At 34.2% G+C, this 21,505-nt stretch overlaps 1 protein-coding gene across 2 annotated transcripts; it reads left to right on the forward strand.

Moving 5' to 3' along the window:
• Nucleotides 1-1,933: 1,933 nt before the first annotated feature.
• On the forward strand, nucleotides 1,934-21,254 carry LOC110025638 (probable metal-nicotianamine transporter YSL6). 2 transcript variants are annotated; one of them, XM_020726220.1, is made up of 8 exons: nucleotides 1,934-2,448; nucleotides 3,447-3,619; nucleotides 9,708-9,805; nucleotides 12,538-12,675; nucleotides 13,439-13,628; nucleotides 18,012-18,141; nucleotides 19,493-20,429; nucleotides 21,167-21,254. In XM_020726220.1, the coding sequence occupies exons 1-7, from the start codon at nucleotides 2,091-2,093 to the stop codon at nucleotides 20,422-20,424; spliced, it is 2,019 nt and encodes a 672-aa protein (XP_020581879.1). In that variant the 5' UTR covers nucleotides 1,934-2,090; the 3' UTR covers nucleotides 20,425-20,429; nucleotides 21,167-21,254. The 2 variants fall into 2 exon arrangements, with proteins under 2 accessions (XP_020581879.1, XP_020581878.1); XM_020726219.1 differs by lacking the exon at nucleotides 21,167-21,254 and having other exon boundaries at nucleotides 19,493-20,556.
• Nucleotides 21,255-21,505: the final 251 nt, after the last annotated feature.

Genomic DNA, 21,505 nt, shown 5'->3' on the forward strand with positions numbered 1-21,505 from the left:
AAAAAAAAAAGAAAAAAAAATCGCCTAAAATTCAACCTTTTGGGTGGCTAAAATGTGCTCAATTTTCATTATTCTTGGCCCAAATCCTGCAGTCACGGTCCTGCTTCCATTTACGCGGCTTTTGCGGCCCATGCATTGGTCCACTTAGTGGTCTGGCGAAAATAATGTGCTAATCGGGGGATTCTAACCCTAGACCATGCACAGGGAGGGCACAAACTGAGCTGAGCTCAAATTTCTGATGAAATATATATGCATTTTATTCTAATATATGTTCTCCGAATCTTAATATTTTCGGGTAACGAGGTCAGCTCTGATCGAAAATAGTGGGGCAACCGATACACCTCTAACAAATATTCATGATCCGACACAAATCTCGAGACATGACATGAATCTCAGAACAATTTTTTGGGCAAGAAATGTTCAAACTTTGATTAAAAATTATCTAGTGCTCTGATTTCAACGAACTTATAGTCAAACTGATGGACTCAATGAGACAAACCTAATGGTACAAACTTCATAGTCGAATTGAGCAAGTCGACGAGATGAATCCAACGAACCGAATATTACTAAATTTTGAGATCGTTAAGACACTCAAACGTCTATCAAACTCCGTCTGAGAAGCCCTCTGAGCAATTTGATCAAAGTGATTAATATTTATGCATTAATTGCACGCACAACTCTATAAATAGAGCCCCATCCCTCTCATCATGAGAGGGGGGAGAGCATAAGGAGTAGGGCTGTCAAAAAAGCTCGTTGTTCGCGAATAGCTCGTGTTCGGCTCGTTCGTTAAGTAAACGAGTCGAACCAGTATATAAAGCTCGAATTATAAACAAGCCAAACATGAATAGCGTTTTCTTCGCTCGTGTTCGGCTCGTTTTAGCTTGAAATTAAAAATAAATATAATTATTTATATAATAATATATTACATATGTTATTTATATAATAATATATTATATATATTTATATCTAAGTTTAAAACATAACATCTCGTGTGATAATGTGGTTAGTGCATTCTTTTGTATACATTTGGTCAATGTTCGAATTCCATACTTTACATCTATTTTTTTCAATTTAATTTTTCCGAGCCAATTTCGAGCCAAACATGAACACGAATATTAAAATCGAGATGAACAAGAACACACTGTTCACTAGCCAATTTTGAACACGAGCTATTTCGAACTAGCCGAACACGAGCTAAGTTTGAGCTTGCTCAAGCTCGACTTGTTTACAACCCTAATGAGGAGTGAGAAAGAATTTGAAGTTTTTAGAAGGAGCATAAGTCTAGCACCACTCCTGTTATCGCCGACATGCCGCAGTTGATCACTGTCAATCGCCGCCCCTTCATACAAAAAACTCATCCGTACATAGACGTTGTAACTTTGGAAGCCTACTAATCTTTTTTATGTCTGTGGAAAACGTGATTGCAACTGTAATTGTCTTTTTAGCTGTGTCATGTCCCATGATTTTTTTCCTTATTGTTTTTTCATGCAAAAACTTCTGGCTATATTATTAATTTTTTTTTTCTGAGCGTGTGTTGAATACTCGTGCCATACAAAAATGATAATTTGTTATGTTATTACCACAAATTCTGTAGTGGGCATCAAAGTTTTTTTTGGGTCATATGTGCTAACAAAAAAGGTTGAATAAAATAACTTAAATACTTATTCTTAGACACTCGCTTCATTTTTTAAATATTAAATTTTGATATCTTCCCCAACGGCCTCCTCATCCACCTAAAAAATTGCAGTTAAAAAAATAAGAAATAATAAAAATCCCAGTCAAATAACATTATTTTTGAGCATAACAGCCTCCTCATCCACCTAAAAAATTGCAGTTAAAAAATAAGAAATAATAAAAATCCCAGTCAAAAAATAATAGTTAAATAATCAGACGGAGCGGCAATTGCACGTAGTGTTTCTGCCAAATGGTCAATTGTTTAGGCCTTAAAGCAACAATTATATGGTCTGAGAGCGAAGAGAAGGCGTTACCTTGAAGCGTACAGCCACAGCCAGCTCCGTCTCCCTCATTCCGCCTCTTTAGATCTTCGCGGCCAAATCTGAAGACCCAGGTGAGAGAAAGAGGAGGCGGGGATGGGAACGTCGATCGATATAACGGAGCCGATGCTGCGGCTGTCAGCGGAGGAAGCAGACGGGCGCATCGCCGATGGTTCCGAGAGGATTCCACCGTGGAAAGAACAGATAACGCTGAGGGGGCTGGTCGTCAGCGCTTTGCTTGGCTGCCTCTTCTGCATTATTACTCACAAGCTCAACCTCACCGTCGGGGTAATCCCATCTCTGAATGTTGCCGCTGGTTTGCTGGGCTTCTTTTTCGTGAGGAGCTGGACGGGGATTCTAGAGAATCTGGGTTTCCGGGTTGCCCCTTTTACGCGCCAGGAAAATACCGTCATCCAGACTTGTGTGGTTGCTTGCTATGGTTTGGCCTTCAGTGGTGAGTTCTCTTCTACTTTTTCAGTTGCCTGTCCTTCTGTTTTTGTTTTGTTTCGGCTTATTTGGCTGTTAATTCGCTGCTATAGCAACAAACGAGAACAAATATTCTTTCTATTTCAAGTATTCACGATTCAACTTGCTTTTTCTTTGTTTTTTGGTTCTATAAATATTCAATCTTTTAGATTCTCGCAGTGTAAGGTATTTTGTGTCAGATTGCATGGATACTTGTGACAGCTCGAACCCTTCCTGGAATGCTTGGAGTTCATGATTATAACTATTAGTTTAATCATTAACATTCCGTTTTCATTTCAACAACTTCTTAGATAATTTTGTCTTTATTTATCTCAGTGAAGACAGTCAATTTATCCGGTTATTTTAAAAAAAAATTCCATATTACTCAGTTCTATGAGAAGTAATTAGTTTCATGGCCATTTTTTAAAAAAATTAGTGATGCCATTGATTTCTTTCTTCCTCATGTAACTCAGCTTTACAAGAATTACTTAGCTCTCTAGTCATAAAATTTGAAAACTAGAATTTGTATTGATTTCTTTCTACTTCATGATATGTTATCACTATGTAGTGTTTTTTCATACTTTATCTTTATTCGAAGTGAGCCACACTATGCTATGATTTAGTCAAGTGTAAGGGTCCATTGGGGGTTAACTTATTCATTGATTTACTTTTTAGACCAACATCATGCTATTGTTTGGCTATTAATTTCTTGCTGCTTTTCAAAAATTTTACAATCATATATGCTAAAATGTGGTAGCTATAAGAAAATTGTTGTTTGAATTTTTAAATTAAAATAAATTGCAACAAAAAATTTAAAATAATATGGCATTCCCTACAAAGATTTGATAAGAACTGTTACAAGGAGCTGTGGCTACTCTAAATGGACCCTTAAAGTTGTCTATGTCATTATTGTTGTGGTATACTGTTTTTACTATGGTTCTGAGCTTTGTTTCATGGGGCATATGTTTTAATAACTTTCTTTCACAGGAGGTTTTGGTTCATATATGCTTTCTATGGATCAAAGGACATATGAACTCATAGGAAAGGATTATCCTGGTAACAGGCCCGAGGATGTTAAAATCCCTTCCTTGGGTTGGATGATAGGTTTCATGTTTGTTGTTAGCTTTCTAGGGCTCTTCAGTCTTGTTGCACTTCGAAAGGTACTTCTAGTTCTCATCAAAATTAATTTTAGGCCATTTTTGTCTATTGTTTTGCTTTGAATGGAATTGTTGTAAATGGCAATACAACATGTACGATATGAAAATGAACTTAAATTGTAGAAAATTTGATGTTTCTTTACTTTCATACATATTTTCTCTATAATTTTATAGTGCATTTCTAGATTTTGAAATATTTACACCAAACATTTTTCAATTGCCTTATTTGATATGTTCAATTTATTTAACATTTAACTTGTTTAGAAAATAGTTTGTAGGCCATCTTGTTGGGATTGTTGGATTTCATATTTTGATTTATATTGAAAGAAGGATTACCAATTGTTTTTTGTTCACAAATATAATTGAGAAGGATTTTGACTTCATTTTGCGTGGATTGCGCTTGATTACATTTACCTCCATTACAAACTTGTCTACAACTCATAGAGCACTATAAATCGAAAGCCATCAGGAGCCATAGTGTATATCATTTAGCTCATAAGCAACTATTTTAAAAATGGCACAAATCATAAAAAAACTTAAATGCTATATTAATATTTTAAACGAATGTCAACATTTAACATAGATGAAGGTTAACGAAAGACGATCGGATAAAAAAATAAACCATTACGACCAAAAAAAAAATCTTTTGCAAATACAACTGTCATGTTCTCAACAATACATAATATCAAGATAATTTGTTAAACATTGGAGTATATGATCAATTCCTAAAAAATACTTGGTTTTCAACTCCCAAAAATTATAAAATCTAAACTTTCATAGTGGGATTCATCATCAACATCATACACCAAAATAGCCTCCTCACTTTAATTTTTATTATCTTCTAAATCATGATTTTCTATTTACTAATAATTTTCATGTTATATGCAAGTATGCTTGGCCGACATGAAGATTCCTTTTTTTTTCTATTAGAGTTTGAATATTGTGAATTATTATGTACACATCACTATCTCTCACAATGGATTCTAGCTGAATCGATTAAAAAAACTGGTTGAGAAACCAAACTAACAAAATAGAGCATGTTGTTTTGTCCTCTTTTGCTTTGATATTCAACTAACATAATATGTGTATTTTATTATGCTATTGGTTACAATACGACAATTTTGTGCTATTGACACGTATGCTCCATTCTATCACTATAGTGCAATTATTAAATAATCTCAAAAGACATAATATTTTTAGAAGTACATGGATATATATTTTTGACACTAGACAATCTAAACTACTACAACAAAATATAATCCTAGTGAAATATTAATTATGGTGATGACTTAACTAGTAACAAGTACAAATCACTTAAACTTCAGAATTTTAAAGAGGACTATATAAAAATTTTCAAGAAACTCTCCATGCATTGAGCATGTCAATTCAAACTAGTTACTTTGGCTAACCTAACATTACTGGTAAGCTATTTCAAATTTAATATTCCCACAAAGAAGTACATTTAACGGTTAGATGTCAATAATACAAGAAGATTTTAACTCAAGCATCAAAGAGTTTCACATTGTTGGGTGCCTCATCAGTATGTTTTTCAAAAGCAACCCTAAGAGTTATTTACTCTTTTACTTCCTCTATCTTGCTTTATTGCAAAGGAGATTAGGGAGGCTTGTTATCTTTATATTGGATTAGACGACTTAGTTATTTGTCATTTAACTTGGAAAATATTTTGTTTTTGTCAATTGACTATTATTCATGTTGTGCCTCTAAATTCTATCTTCTCACTTTCTAAGTGATTGGTTCAGTCCTCTTCTCTCTTTATTTTCTTTCTGCTAACGAGTGAAACCTCATGCAATATAATATACAAATAATAATAGTGTTAATTTAATTTAGAATGATAATATAGATACGACAACAATAATACCTCTCATCATATAAATCATAGAGTTTAATCAATAATCACCACATCATTATTTTGCTCATCTATCACGTGATCAAAATAGCATAATAGCACAAACACAAATCCCTTGCCAAAATTCGGTGAAGATGTGACAGAATGAGCTTTAGAACAAATGGAAGAATATGTCACAATTTTTTATGAAATTCAATGAAAACTTGTCAAATTTGCATTCCATAGATTGATCAAATCATGATAACTATATGAAAAATGCTGCGATGCACGCGGAACATTCAATTCTATGGGAGGGGATTGGTGTCATATGCTAAGGTTAACAGTTTCATTTGTTGGATCGACTATTGAATGATCTCTCTCTCTCTCTCTCTATGTGTGCGTATGCTTGTGTTTAAACACTAGGGAATAATGTTCAATAAATCAATGTGTTTGAATTAAATAGATAATGATGGTGGAAGTGAGAAGAGAGACAATACTTCACCAAGACTAAATGTTTATTAAGCAAACAAAAATTATTTTAGTATAGTTCTTCGATAAATATGGACCATCTATAATGTTTGTTTGGCTCATATATGCCTTATAATGCATTAATAATCTTGATGTCTGAGATCCTCTTCGGGGGAATTATAACATTTTAGATGCTTTCCTTAGAGACTGTATTTATGAGAGAATTCTTAGTATTGAGAGATTACTATTTCAAGAGGAATTGAAATTGTTTTCGGCCAATATTTTTTCTAGTACTTTCCAATGGTGGAACATGTATGGTTATGATGACATTTAACAATTAAAAAAATTTTTCATTGAGACCACCTTTTTTTTCTTGCCTGAAGCCTTCAAAAAGAATCTGGTGGATCCCGTTAATAAGCTCCTCGATTCCAATAAAAGAGATCAACTTGATAAATTAGTTGAAACTTTGTGGGCATACCATTCCTCGTATGCTTATATAATCTGCTTACATGTTAGATTTTCTGTTTAAGCATTTCTGCCCATTTTTGGCCTTTAGTCATCAAATTGGTATGCAGAAAATTTTAACTTGCTCGAATATTTTGTTGGTTTAGATGAATTACACTCGCAAGGCTATTATTTTGTTGAGCTTTATAACAATTGGTATGAATCCTGCAATTGCATTCTAGGATTCTCTATGCTTTTTCTTAGTCAACTTCAAGGCTATCATCAATGTTAGGGTGATGGGGAAATTTCAATCAAAGGAGCTTGTGGTAGGTTCCCTAGGCAGACTTCAAATGGTGTCTTTGCTGTGGAGAAGTGTATACCCTTGCTGAAGGCAAATTGAAGGCACGATGGTTAGTCATCAAGTTTTGAGATGCTTGCTGTACTTTCACAGTAGAGGCACCTTATTTCTGTTAAGAACTTCCATTTCACTGTAAATTTGTGGATAGAGGGTGATGATCCTCTTTAGTTTGACATCCATCACGGCCACAACACTTCCCAGGCCATATTATCTTGATCAAACATGATAATTATGCCATCCAAAATGTGCCCATGCATGCTGGAAGACAAGTTTGTTCGTCTCTTGACCGGTAATTGTTTACTTGCAAATAATCTACTCAGGAACCTTCTTTATTTTTGGTAAACCTCTTTGAAAATTCATGGTGCTTTATATAATCATATAATGCTTTCTGACAAATAGGCACTGAGTGAAAATTTATGGAAGTTCTGATATCATTTCAGGCTTGAATGTATTTAAGCTGATTTTTTCTTATGAACCTATTGTTGTTGATTCTTCTTTTTCATGTCCTGCTTAAGAACTCCCATTCAACATCTTACCTTATAGATCTACTTATTGTGGTCCAGAAACTACCTAATGTATGGAGATTGTATTCACTATTGACTACACTCTTGTGACTTTTGGGTAATTGACTTATTTTTGAAGATTCATGGGTTATCTTCAAGAGGGCACAAGTATTTTATCTAGATTTGAATGATAAATATCAAACAATTAATTTGTTGTAGCTGAATTATTTCAAATTTGTTAGAATGATGCAAATATGAAACCCTTTATTCATCGGAAACATAAGTTATATGGATTAATGTTGCTTTATTTTTTTCATGTCTTAATTTTTTTTTGTAATTGACTTTCTTGTAAAAAAATGCTTATGATGACGATTTTATTTAAAATGGGTTGTGCTCTCTAGTACTTTGGTTATCTCATTAGGTTTGGTTTACTGCTGCAAGCTGTTTTGATTCAGCTGCATCTATTTCCAGTTTTGTGATCCAACATGCAACTTATTTGATATGCTGTCCATTGATTGATTTGAAAATTTATTATTCTCATAAGAAATATTGTGTTTGCTAGATTTATTTTTTTATTTGCTTTGTTTGTTTGCCCTTTTGTAGCAAGGCATTATAGCTATTTTTTTGGTTGTTTGCCTGTTGGCACTAAAGCTTTCGTGACATTTTTCTTTTTAATTTTCTTTGTGTGACTTGTTTCTGCCCCAACTACTCTAGTGGCATTTGTTTGGTTGTCCCCTTCTACTGGTTCTTCCTTCCCCATCACCATAGCCATGGTTGACTAGTTTCCTTTTTTGATACTAGTTTATGTTTGACTTATTTTCTCAATTTTGTAAGGTGGTGGGGAGAGCGAGACTTGCTTGAATATTTGAAACTTTAAGTTGGAACTTCACTGATTTGCATAATTTAAGATCGAAAACTTGTCCTTGTTGTGATTCTAGTTTGTAGAAATGAAACTTGTATTAAGTGAAATTTGGAGGATTCTTAAAGTTACTTTTTTGGGCCGTTTTGTGTTATAAATAGGACCCTTGATGATTGTAAAAATTATTGAATGTTTGAATAATATTTTCTCAAGTTGTGTGTTGTTGAATGTGGATTTTTCTAGCGCTTTGCAAAATTTTGAAACTTAAGAGATGATTCTTTTTATATTGACAATTTGACATGAAACCTAGATCTTTTGATTGCTGTTTTCTATTGTTATTCTTTTTATTGAATTGTTTAATTATTATTTTATGTGCATGATTGAAGTTTTCTTAATCTCGATGCATGTACGCTTCTTTTTTGTGGTGTAAATTCTAGTCCCCGCTGAATTTTATATTAGGCCCGAGATTTATTGTAGAATTTCATATTTTCTGCAACTTCTACATTATTGTTTGAAACAAATGTTGCATGTTTTCTGATTTTACATCAAAAGAAATTGATCTTTGCTTTACTTTTTTTCTTAATGTTTTTTATCCTAACTTTGCGTTAGAAAGTACAAGATGCTAACATGTTCTACGTCAGCTTCCTTGAGCCACACATTTAGTTTTCTGGCCATCTTAGAAAAAAATGCAGAAAATGGAAAGTCATCACAAACTTGATCGTTGTTAACATCATCATTATCCTCATCATCATAGCCATTATCATCGCTATCATTATGTCATCCATGCCTGATATTTTTCATACTACTTTTAATTATCAAAAATGGGAAGTCATCACAAACTTACCATATAACCTATATAGCTAGACTTTTTGCTATATATACATGAATTCTATAATTTATATACCAATATAGCTGCCTATTTATTCATATATGTAACACATACACGTATAGGCAATAAAGCATACTCCAAGTTGCTATTAGCTATTCAATGCTCTTATATTTTAGATTTTTATGATTTTCTTCCTACTAGGCTTCATGTTATTATATCAGAACCCACTGTTGATTGTATGATTTGAAAATGTTGCCACCCGCATGTCATCTCCATGCCTTTTTCTCAATCATTATAGAAAGTGTCCGTTAAGCTTTTTAATCTTCTTGTTGGATGTTTACATTGTTTTCCCTTCCACCAAGCCAAAATTGGCTATATTTTTTAGAAATAATTACTGATAGTTTGTGCAAGGTAAGCTTCCAAAAATTTCAGTATAATCGAAAAGATATAGACTTCAAAATTAGACAATGTTTTTGTAAATAGTTCAAAGTCTTACTATCTTGAATCTCCGGTGATATTATAGGTTATTTGTTTTTATCCTGTCACTATTGGTGGATGCGTGTGCTTTTGTATTTAACTGTGAATGGCAGAGGGAGTTTGTGAAACTTTTTAAGTTACGGGTTATTGCTAGAAGTGTGTTTGCAGGGACTAAAAAGAGCAAATAGTTTGAAGTGAATATTAGTCTGCAACGGTTATAACCTTTCAACTTTTTTTTTGGAGGTTTATGTTTGATGGTTCTTATGTTCTTTAATTGATATCATATTTCATAATAAAATATTTTCAGTTGATGGTAATTGACTACAAGCTTACGTACCCGAGTGGAACAGCCACAGCTTTGTTGATAAATAGCTTTCATACCAATGCTGGAGCTGAGCTTGCGAGGTAATGCTTATGGCTTAATTCATTGTTATTGCAGTTATTTCTGAATGTTTATATCATAGTCGGGTCTTTAAATATCTCCAAGCATTTTCTATTTTGTAGAATATATAAACTTAATTTATTTACTACCCGACGTTGAGTGCCGAAACTTCACCATTAGCATCATTGTTTTATTCTAATCACTTGAGGTTAACTTGAATAATCGTCTCCATTCAGTTATACTGAGTGCTACATTAAGTTTAACTTTGCTTGACAAAGTCTTTACACTAATTCTGGTCTTGCCCTTTATTTAACTTTTTTGTTTCTTTCTAATCATTTCTTATTTGTTTAATCTATTTGCCTTATTGATTCATTTATTGCGCCTTATTGTATATGGTAAAAGAATCATATTCTTTGCCATATTGTGCTCTCAAATAGGTGTTACTTCTGTAATCTTTTTGATATAACCATTTATTACTTTAATTTTCTAGTTTTACTACTCATCCATCTTAGTATTACTATTTCCACCATATTCAACTTGTCATGAATGGTTTCTTTTTTTACCAATTTTGATTCACTTGACATGATCAACTTCTAGTCTTTATGATTGTTCTTATTTGCATATTTATATGCTATGTTGTTCTAAAAGCTTGAGTAGAGAGAAACACAGTAAATATAAATGGCAGGAGAAGGCTTTATTTTAATATGGGATTCTTGTTTAGCGGTAATAAACTACTTCTCTATTCAAGATAATATCATTAGGTGATTACAAAGGATGGAAGAGTTCTCTACTTTCGTTCAGTCAATCTCTCTCAATCTGATTAAAAAACTTCATTCTCCTCTTTACTAGATGTTCAAAGAAGAAATTCCTTTACTTGCCCGCAACATTCCCTTTTTGTTGTAGAAGTTTTTTTGTTACAAAAGGTGGGAAAGTTTATTACAAGAAATCATTCAAGTGATTATACATAATTTATGGTGTAGAGTTTTGGTGATGCCAATTTTTAGAGTTAGCTCTAGGTTGGCTATTTAGTTACTCGATAACGAACCTCATGGCAAGAGGATTTTGTGGCTCTTGATAGAAGAGATTTATCAGGAACCTTGATTTCTTTTGATTCTCTACCAATCTACTGGACTTGCGCAATATTCCGGCCTAGCACTCAATCCTCATGGGAGCCATCTCTATCAATCTTTCTCCATATCTTCTTTGCAAGCCATTTGATTCCCCAATCACTAAGATAATTCCAAAAGGGATGAAGTAGCGAAGAAATTGAGAGCCAGACAAGTGTGAAATTTGGTTATGGTTGCAGTTTTATAGCTTTCTACATACTTACTAACAATGTTGGAGAACCAAGGATTGACATCTTTTTTGGATTATATTATTTAATTCCTTTTTAGCTTGTTTCCAAAGCTTACATCTCTTTTATACCTTTCATCTGAGATAACTTGTTGCACAAAGAAGAGTTCACTTCCATTATACTTAGGGAAGATATTGGAGATGCCTATTTCCTTGCACATCTGGTTGATGGTTTCAAGTTGCATTTCAATTTTTTTCACAAATGAGAGTTACATATCTGATTTTTGATCCTTTATGGGATTTTTCCACTTCAGAAATCACATCTAAGGTGTCCTTTGATGACAATATTGTGTTATATCCAATCCTTGTCTTTTCAATATTTTGATGCTTGTGTTCTTGATCTCTATTTGAGTAGACAAAGCATTTTGAGTTTTGCTTAAGGTGGTAGGTTGCATGTACATTTGGTCGGAGTTGGTACACTTAGTTGTCTCCTTAGAGTTTCCGCAGAGGTATAATATCTGAGTTATTCTCAGGATGAGGTTTTTTACTTGAACTCACCTAGGCAATGATGTAAGTGAATTTGTACATGTATTTCGTGTCATGAAATGTCTTTTTAGGTTTTGACTAGATGTCATGTGTTCTCTATTCTGACATCTATTTTTTATTAGTTTCTACCTGCTTGATCATGTTAAGTGTCCACACAAGATGTGATACTCTAATAGTTGATCAATCTGATGAGATAAAACAGGAAGCTGTTTACTTAGGCCCAGTTGGCCGAAATGAAGCTGTGGGAGGAGGTCTTGTTTTCTTTTGAGTTGCAGAGAAAGCAACTGAGGACTCAGTTGAGGGGTGGCATGTTTTGGATAGTTGCTTGCTTTTATTTGTGTAGCAGTAATCAGGTTTTGCTCGATTACCTGTACTCTGATAGTAGTATTGGATAAAACAAGTAGCTGTTGAATTAGGCCTGGTTGGCTGAAATCAAGCTGTGGATGTTTGCCTTGTCTTCTATGAGTTGCCTAAAAAACTGTCTATTGATCAAAAGGGCGGTATTTTTATTGCATGGAGCTTCTTCCAATGCGAAGTTTAGGAAGTGATTGATGCACACAATCTTATCTCTATATTTATAAAGGATATTTTTATGACTTAAATCTATGATCTCTAGATCAACTTGACCATTGCTTAAGGCTCACCATCTTTATCCGATTAAATTGTCTACAATTTTATTTCTGTTTGACAGTTTTTAAAGGCTCTAGGACTGTTTCTTGCTTGCTTCTTTTTTTCCATGAATGCTTTATGTTCTCTTACAAAAATATTTCATGAGGACACATGAAGATACATCATTCAATAGTGGAGAATATTATTGTGGGATTTTTTTTTTACATTTTGAACTGATTTTTACTTATTTGTAGTTTGTAAGTTGAAAATTTTGTCTTCTTTATGACGGGTTTCTCATATTTTTCAGGAAGCAAGTTCATTGCCTTGGAAAATACCTAAGCCTGAGCTTCTTGTGGAGTTGCTTTAAGTGGTTCTTCAGCGGTGTTGGGGATTCCTGTGGTTTTGATAATTTTCCTACCTTGGGCCTCACAGCTTTTAATAATACGTAATGTTTTTTTTTTTTTTTAAATTTCTACTTGCCATCTTTATGATACACGAACATGTTAGTTGTGAAACCTTTCATCTCATTTGGGTATTTCCTTCGCGAGAAGTGGAGATTGGCATGCCTTAATTAAAATGTACCGTAGAAATCTTTCTTAGAAGATTAAATTTAGACATGCAAGTGTCAATTTATATTCATTCTCCACTTGTTGGTAACATTCTTGTGCTCAGCTGATCTTTGTAGTGGGGTTTTAACAGTCTGGGCATACTTGTTTTATTTATTTAGGAGTTGTTTGGTTGGCTGCAAAAGGAGTGCACTGCATTGTTTTTAAAGAGTTTTTAAAAATCCAGACGTTTGGTTGGAAAATTCCAAATGCCGTGTAAAATACAAATTTATTTAAAATTCATTCTTTAGTTGCCACAACCGGCTGCCAAACTTCACATAATTTGAAATACATTTTTTTTATTCTAGTTCAAACCAAATAAAAAAAATAAAGTCTGTATATTTTTGCACTGAACCAAATAACTCCAAAGTATTTCAAACACAATACATTACTTTACATTCCATTCATTTTACACCACTTATTCAGCAAACCAAACAGCCTCTTAATATTCTCCATGCCCATTCTTTTTTATCTTACATTTAATTTTTTTAGGCGAGTTGGTGGGAGCATTGCATTCTTGTATTTTATGTTTCACAATTTTCACAATTATCTTCAATGCGTTGCAGTCTATCACAAACATTCTGTGTTTTTTATGCTTCACAGGTTCTATTTTGATTTTAGTGCAACATACGTTGGGTGTGGTCTTATTTGCCCACACATAGTTAATTGTTCTGTTCTTCTTGGGGCCATAATTTCTTGGGGATTTCTTTGGCCGTTTATTAGTAAGCGTGCAGGAGATTGGTATCCAGATAACCTTGAAAGTAATGATTTTAAAGGGCTTTATGGTTACAAGGTATGCATGGATATATTTTTTTAAAAATTATTTTTTTGCTTATATTTGTTTGCCCAGGTTTAACCCTTACAATTTTTTTGTCGATATTTTGTTTCTAATCAATTGCTTGATCCTGGTTTTTCTTGGCTTGACATGCATTAGTTTTCTAACAGATTCTACTAGGATTTTTTTACTTACGCTCTACTCTAAAGCTATATTAGTGTAGCTTTATCATGAAAATACCCTTATTGAGAGTGGGTTCAAGAGGGCTGGGGTTGTCTGTTAGTGCTATTATTTCATGGAATAGTAATGGAAGGCATAGACCAGAATCCAGGATCATGAGTAGACAAGTTTAAACTAAATCCATGGACAGTAGTTCATGAATTCAAATTTTGTATTTATTTTTTATAGTTTTTTAAAAATTTAAATTAGGCAGGAATTATCCTTTTGCTGGAATTCATTATGATGCTTATCTATGGAAAAGGGAAAGTAGACTTTTAGTGGAACATGTGTAGTATCTTCTACATTCAAATGATCCAATATTCAAAATCTTGAATAACGTAGTAATGCCATGCTTTATCGACTCAATTTCTAAAGAGACCAGAGACAAAGTAATGTTCTACAAAACCAATAAAGAGATGTAAGTTTTAGTGTGGGGAATGTACTCTAGTAAAGATAATTCTTTATAGATATTTGAGGTTAGGACAACCCTATATGATAGATAATTTAAACTATTTTTGGTTGAACATTTCAATATTATAGTAAAAAATGGCAATAATTTGATATTTTTGGAGTTGTGTCTTGGAGGGAGTTGTTATCACAAAAAAAAAAAAAAATGAAAAAGATCAGATCTATAATCAGTGCTCGGCCTCGATATAAATTTGGATGTTCTTTGAGGAAAAATACTTAATAACAAGCCATTATCGAGTCTAAGAGCAACCTTCTCTCAAGTTGAAAGATAAGAGAAAAAAATTGATGTTAGGATCTTAAGGCATCATTTCAATCATAAAGTTTTGATAGATTTACAATGTTAGTAAAGAATGGATTTGTTTGATGTCAGTTAGATCCACCATGTTTGTCAAATTTTTTGGTACGATCCGACGTCAAAATCGACACACTTATCGATAGAAATTTAGATGAACACAAATATTTTCTTCAATAATCCAAACTACTCATCAAGAATACAAAAGATAAACACCTACAATTCGAGAGGTAGGCTATCTCTCCTAATTCCTACAATTTGAGAGGTAGGAAATCTCGCCTAAACCCTAAACATAAGACTCACAATCTAATATTATGCATAAAAATCCAATCCTAAACATAATAAGCCTATTCCTACACAACAACAACAATAATAAAAGACAATTTCCCTTAGGTATATAAAAGACAAAATTGCTCTTAGGCTAGACACCGACGTAACAATACCTCCCAAAAGATATCTTGTCCTCTAGGTGGAAAAAAATGAGTGTTCCTCCTCCACCACCGTAGTTGTCTCTATTCCTTCATCCTTTACCGTCCCGTCATGCACTATGAGAACTTATAATTTTTTATACTTGTAGCGGTGCTCTTAAGCAAACTTCTCATCACACCGAAAACATAAACCTGTTGGTTTGCTTCTCCTAAATCTCTGTCTCTGTAAGACATTTGAGCGTGCCTCCCGGTCGCGGCATATTATTCTCGTCTTGTGTAACTTCTATCTGGACCTCCACTGTTTGAACTTTTGTTATAATCGTGGTTGTAGCTGTTCGATACAATGCTCCATGTGTGCTAGCTCCATCACCCATCCATGTGAATCTTCCTCAAAGATCAATTTCTTCAACTTCTTAATCCTATTATCTCCACCAAAACTTCCTCTCCCTCCTCTGTTTATCCCAATATATTAAGGTTTTGCAATTTGAGCCGTCGATGGGTCTTAGATTGCATCTCAATGAGCCTCTTTATCATCTCTTGAATTCCCCCCATACTCTTAGATCTGTCCTCCATTCAATTCTTCATGGAAGAAAACCTATCCTCTTTGTGGTTCTTCTATCCCAGATCTAATTTGACTAATCTCTTCATCTAATTCATTTTCCAAATCATTTATTTTCTTGGCTGTCATTCTTCTCAGATTTTATCTATTTTTTATCACAAAAGAAAAAAAATTTATATGCTAAAATTTGTCGTTTGCTTGCGGATGAGATGAATGAGCAACTGTTTTGCAAGTTAGTGATCCAAGATCACTCCAATCCGGTCATGGATTCTCAGGTAGCTCCAATCGTGAATGTCCGGTAGCCGTCTTCTCAACTAGTTTGGAATCGCAATTGTTGCTAAAGGGAAGAGCTGGAATAGGAGAAAGATTGGAGTTACGAAAGTTGGGAGTTTCACGTCTCTATACGCCGCTTTCCAATCGCTAACCTTTCCAAGTAGCTCTGATCGCGACTCTATTGGGTAGACAACACAGGAGGAAAAGAAAAATAAGAGTTTCGGGTCTTTGTACGCAACGTCCTAATCACTGCCTTACTAGGGAGCTCTGTTTGCGACTAGATCGGGTAGACGACACAGAAACATGAGAGACGTGGGCTACAGATCTTTCTACGCTGCGATTTTGTCGGTCTTCACAAAAGTCGGAAGACACTATTCCTTCGTGGCCTTCCCTGCAAGTTGAAAGGCTTGAGTTTTGGGTCTTGGTAAGTTGTGATTTTGTTGTGGCTTTCCCTGTATGTCGAGTTCACGTTGTGGAACAAAACTCTAACGCCCGACACCCGATCCTTTTTCTTTGATTCCTAGAAGTAACTGTTCTGATACCAAATTGATATGATATGACGTCAAAATCAACACGTTTTTTCATAGAAATGAGGGCAAACACAAATATTTTTTTTAATAATTTAAACAACTCAACAAAAATACAAAAGATAAACACCTACAAATCAAGAAATAGGCGATCTCTTCCAATTCGTACAATTCGAGAGGTAGGAAATCTTTCCCAAACCCTAAACTTTAAGGCGCACAATCCAATCTCATGCATAAAACCCAACACTAAACTTAATAAGCCTATTTATACCTAAGAATAATAATAATAATAATAAAAGAGTAAATTGCCCTTGGAAATACAAAAGATAAATTTGCCCTTAGGATAGGCACCGATGTATCATTCTCTGTCAAAGAAAAACTGACTATTATATATTTGGATGATATCTTCTTTATTGAAAGTGATTAGAGTGAGATAATATTCTCTCTATGAAGTTTAAAATAAAAGAATCGTCACCTAAATATTTTTTTTTTGCTTGGAAGTGGCTTATTTGCCGACAAAATTATGTTCTAGAAACACTAAATGAAACAAGGATACTTGGTTGTGAGTCACTTTACACTACGAATCCTACTAAAAAAAAAGAGAATAGCAGATGATGTAGCATTAAAATCCTATATCATTTTGATTATTTGTGATACTTATTATTGTAATAACTATAATGTTTAAACTTGTACGGTTGGTTATTATTTTGTACATAGTTGTTAGAAGTTAGTTGTAGAAGGGGATTAAATGATTATCACCATTCTATGCTGGTGGCTGATTTTTCTCATGCAATTTCAAGGCAAGAAGGGCCTCCATATGCACAACCCAAAGGGATTCCAAGTCCAAGATCAAGTGACTTGGCCCTTCTCTGTCCAAATGGAAATTCAAATGAAGCATTGCCTCCATGCAAGTACACATTCACATGCGAACTACCAGCCTCTTTCCCTCCTTAATTATTGTTCAAAATTTGTAATTTGAATTCAGTAGTCTGTATTCTATATTAGACATCCATTGTGCATAAAAATGAAAGAAATGAATGAAAAAGGAGCTTTTGACTGTGTCCGATTTGAATCTTCTTACTTCTACTTGGTGGTGATTGGTCTTGTATGGGAGCTTTGTGGCTTTTCATTGAAATGGTTACTAATGTTGATTAGGATGGATCAATAATAGATCAAAGGTCAACTACAGGGTAATGTAGTTATGCATAGGGGAATTTGGTTGCTTGGTGGAGCAAGAAATTGACAATTTTATCAAGAAGCAGTCAACAAGATGAATTTAGAGCTACCTTGGCTTATGTGCAGGCATTGTGGCCAAATAAGCTACTTGGGGACCTGAGACTGTCAAATGGAAAATCTATGAGGTTGTTCTATGATAATAAAGCTATCATTGGCGTTGCAAAGAATCCTTTTTCATCATTAAACAAAATATGTAGTGATTAATTGCCATTTTATTTAAGATAAGTTAGAATAAATCATAAATCTTGCATACATGCCTATTAATCTCTAAATCTTATGTTGTTACTTACCGATCATAAAAATTGAAATCCAAGTAGTGAGTGAATGCCATCTATAAACTAGTTTGAAGCTTGAAACTGTTTTGTTTGTCTAAAATACTCAATAATACATTTTCTACAGGTCTTCATTGCAATATCTCTTATACTTGGGGATGGTCTCTACAACTTGGTGAAAATAGTTTACATAACCATAAAGGAAATGTTGAATGCACAATCACAACGTAAAGCTCTTCCTCATGTTGCAAATCAAGGTATTTTGTCTTGCTTCTACCAGCGAACAGCATTACCAAGAAATTTATGCTGTTTATAACTTTAATCACTTACTTTTATAGCTTTTTTGGGGCATTTACATACATAGCACACAATTCTTATGTATTTATATGTCTCACACCTAAACTTTCATATTTACACAGCACTCAAATCCTTAATATCACATAAAAAATGTCACTTTTATAACTTCTTAAAAGTCAAATACATATTTTCATGCATAGGTTTAAAACACCAAAGTGATATGAGTAAATATGAAAGTTTAGGTGTGAGCTTTGTAATGACATAAGATTTGTGTGCTACCTATGTAAATTTCTCCTTTTTATATCTCCATTGATAGTTCACATTTGTGCCCCAACCAAAAAAAGAGAAGCCTTTTTTAAATACTAATAAGGCGGTATGCTGAAAGTTCACGGCTGGTTTAAACCGAGAAGAATTGTTTGTTGTGATCACTGATTATGATATTTATCCATCTCTTTCAAGTTATTGAACATCTGTTTAACAATTACTTGTTCCAATCAATTCCATAATTCTCTGATTTAACTTTCTTAATTATCTCCCAATTTAATTTAACCGAAAAAAGTGTCAAAATCATCCTCTTACCGTTTACATGCGACCATTTTAGCCCCAGTGTAAAAATATCAAATTAGTCTCCAAACTTTTAAGACTGAAATAGTCATTCGGGGCTCGTTATATTCGATTTCAAGCCAATTCCGCTCGAAAATTAATGAGCTCGATTCATGTCCAAATCATCATGAGTTGGCTCCAATTGAGTTAATTGGATTTGTTTTGGCGCAGAATTCGCTCGATCTGGCTTAAAATTGAAATTAACTGACTCAAATTGAGTGATTTGGATCCATTCCAGCTTGAAATTGTCTCATTACTCTTATATTTTACTTCACATAGCATTATATATATAATTTTTATAAATAAAAAATGCTACGAGACAATCTCGAGTTAGTTCGAGCCAATTTATGTATGACTCAAAATCAGCTCAAAAAAAATTTTGATCTAAAGATTCGGCTCATAGTTGGGCTTTTTTATTTCGTTCCGATTTCAATCGGAGCCAAAATTCGAATTGATTGTGAAGAGATTAATGATCTTTGAGCTAAATTCACAGCCCTATTTCTGGGCACTATTCCAATTTACATCATATATTAAGTTGCGGACTAAAATGAACCCTGCAAAAAAATCAAGAGACGAATTTTATACACTTCTCTTTACTTGAGTCATATGCATTGTTAAATTTCCATCCACATCTTGAGTTGTAGAACCCTCACCATCAGAATCTGAGTTTTGCCTAACCATTTCTTATCAAGTATTGATGTCCTTTAGAAGCTGACGACTCCAAGACATTAGAGGAGAATTTGCGTAATACAACCTTTGTCAAAGACAGCATACCCGCTTGGTTTGCCACCTCAGGGTACATCGCCCTTGCTGCCATATCCACCGCAACAATCCCCATCATTTTTCCTCAGCTGAGATGGTATCTTGTCCTCGCCTGCTATCTCGTTGCACCCGCTCTCGCATTCTGCAACTCCTACGGCACCGGCCTCACCGACTGGAGCCTCTCCTCCACTTACGGCAAGATCGGCCTCTTCACCTTCTCCGCCCTTGTCGGCTCTAATGGCGGCGTCATCGCCGGCCTCGCCGCATGCGGCGTCATGATGTCCATCGTCTCCACCGCTGCCGACCTGATGCAGGATTTCAAAACTGGTTACCTAACCCTCTCCTCTCCAAGTTCGATGTTCGTCTCTCAGATCGTCGGCACCGCCCTCGGCTGCATCGTCGCGCCGCTTACTTTCTGGCTCTATTGGACCGCGTTTGACATCGGCTCACCTGATGGGATGTACAAAGCTCCTTACGCTGTTATATATCGGGAAATGGCGATTCTCGGGATCGAGGGCTTCTCCGCGCTTCCGAAGCATTGTCTGGAGATCTGCTGCTTGTTCTTCGTCATGGCTATTGTGATAAATATTGCGAGGGATGTTACGCCGGCGACTATATCGGCTTATATTCCGATTCCGATGGCGATGGCGGTGCCTTTTTATATTGGGGCTTATTTTGCGATAGACATGTTTGTTGGGACAGTGATACTGTTTGTGTGGGAGAGGTTAAAGAAGGAGGAGGCTGATGACTTTGCTGGAGCTGTAGCTTCTGGGCTGATATGTGGTGATGGTATCTGGACCATTCCTTCAGCTATTTTATCCATCTCCAGAATCAATCCTCCCATTTGCATGTACTTTGGACCTTCTTCTTCCACCTAATTCAGGTACTGTAAAAGAAGATGAATTTACATACATACCTCACAAATCTTGTATATTTAAATATGCAACACCTGAACCTTCATATTTATATTTATAGAACTTTGGTATGATAAATCTATGCATGAAAATGTGTATTTAACTTTTAAAGTATGCGACATTGATATTTTTGATGTTATGCATGTAAATATTAAAGTTTGGGTGTTAGATATGTAAATACATAAGAATTGTGTGGTATGTATGTAAATGCCTCTAAAAATTTGCAGTAATGCTAAGTTTATTTTGTTCCCTGGACTGAGTTTGATAAATGATGGAGAATATTTAGTTAGAAAAATGCAAGTTTGGGAAAATGATGCTTTTGTTTTAGACATTGACATTCAGATCACTCAATTCCTATTTATTTGCATATTTAACACCTAAACATTAATTTCTATATACATAACACCTTACATAAGAATGTGTATTTCGCTTTTTAAATGTTTAAATGATGGTATTCTTGGCATGATATGAAAGCTTTGGGTGCTATAATTGTAAAAAATAAAGTTTAGATGCTAAATATGCAAATACATATGAATTGGGCGGTATGTAGTTATATTTAAATGCACCCAGCTTTTCCTAGAGTTATTTGAAATTTAAGGAATTTCTTCCAACATTTGGGGCACTGAACTTACAATTTATGTTAGGAAAATTTACACAATTCTCATGTATTTACGTATCTAACAGCTATTTTTTTTTTTTTTAACAGATATGCCACCTTATCTTGGCGTACTTTACATTTTAGAAGTTCAAATATGAGTATTTTTCATTGATATTAAAAGATTTGGATGGTATAAATGTAAAAATTAAAGTTTAAGTGTTAGATCTATAAATGCATAAGAATTTGGTGTTCTATATGTAAATGCATAAGGATTTATAAAAAAAAATGGTCTCGAGTTCAGATAATCAAAATCCCCCTTTTTTTTAGCAAGTGTGCTCATAGCAGAGGTTATTTCAGGGTTATTAAGTGGAATCGTGGAGTTTATTTTAGGGTTATTGAAGAAAAATTTATATATTCCACTTCAATAATCTTGAAATAACAATGCAG

This window comes from Phalaenopsis equestris, unplaced genomic scaffold, assembly GCF_001263595.1.
Source record: "Phalaenopsis equestris unplaced genomic scaffold, ASM126359v1 Scaffold000320, whole genome shotgun sequence".
Classification (NCBI taxonomy): Eukaryota; Viridiplantae; Streptophyta; class Magnoliopsida; order Asparagales; family Orchidaceae; genus Phalaenopsis; species Phalaenopsis equestris.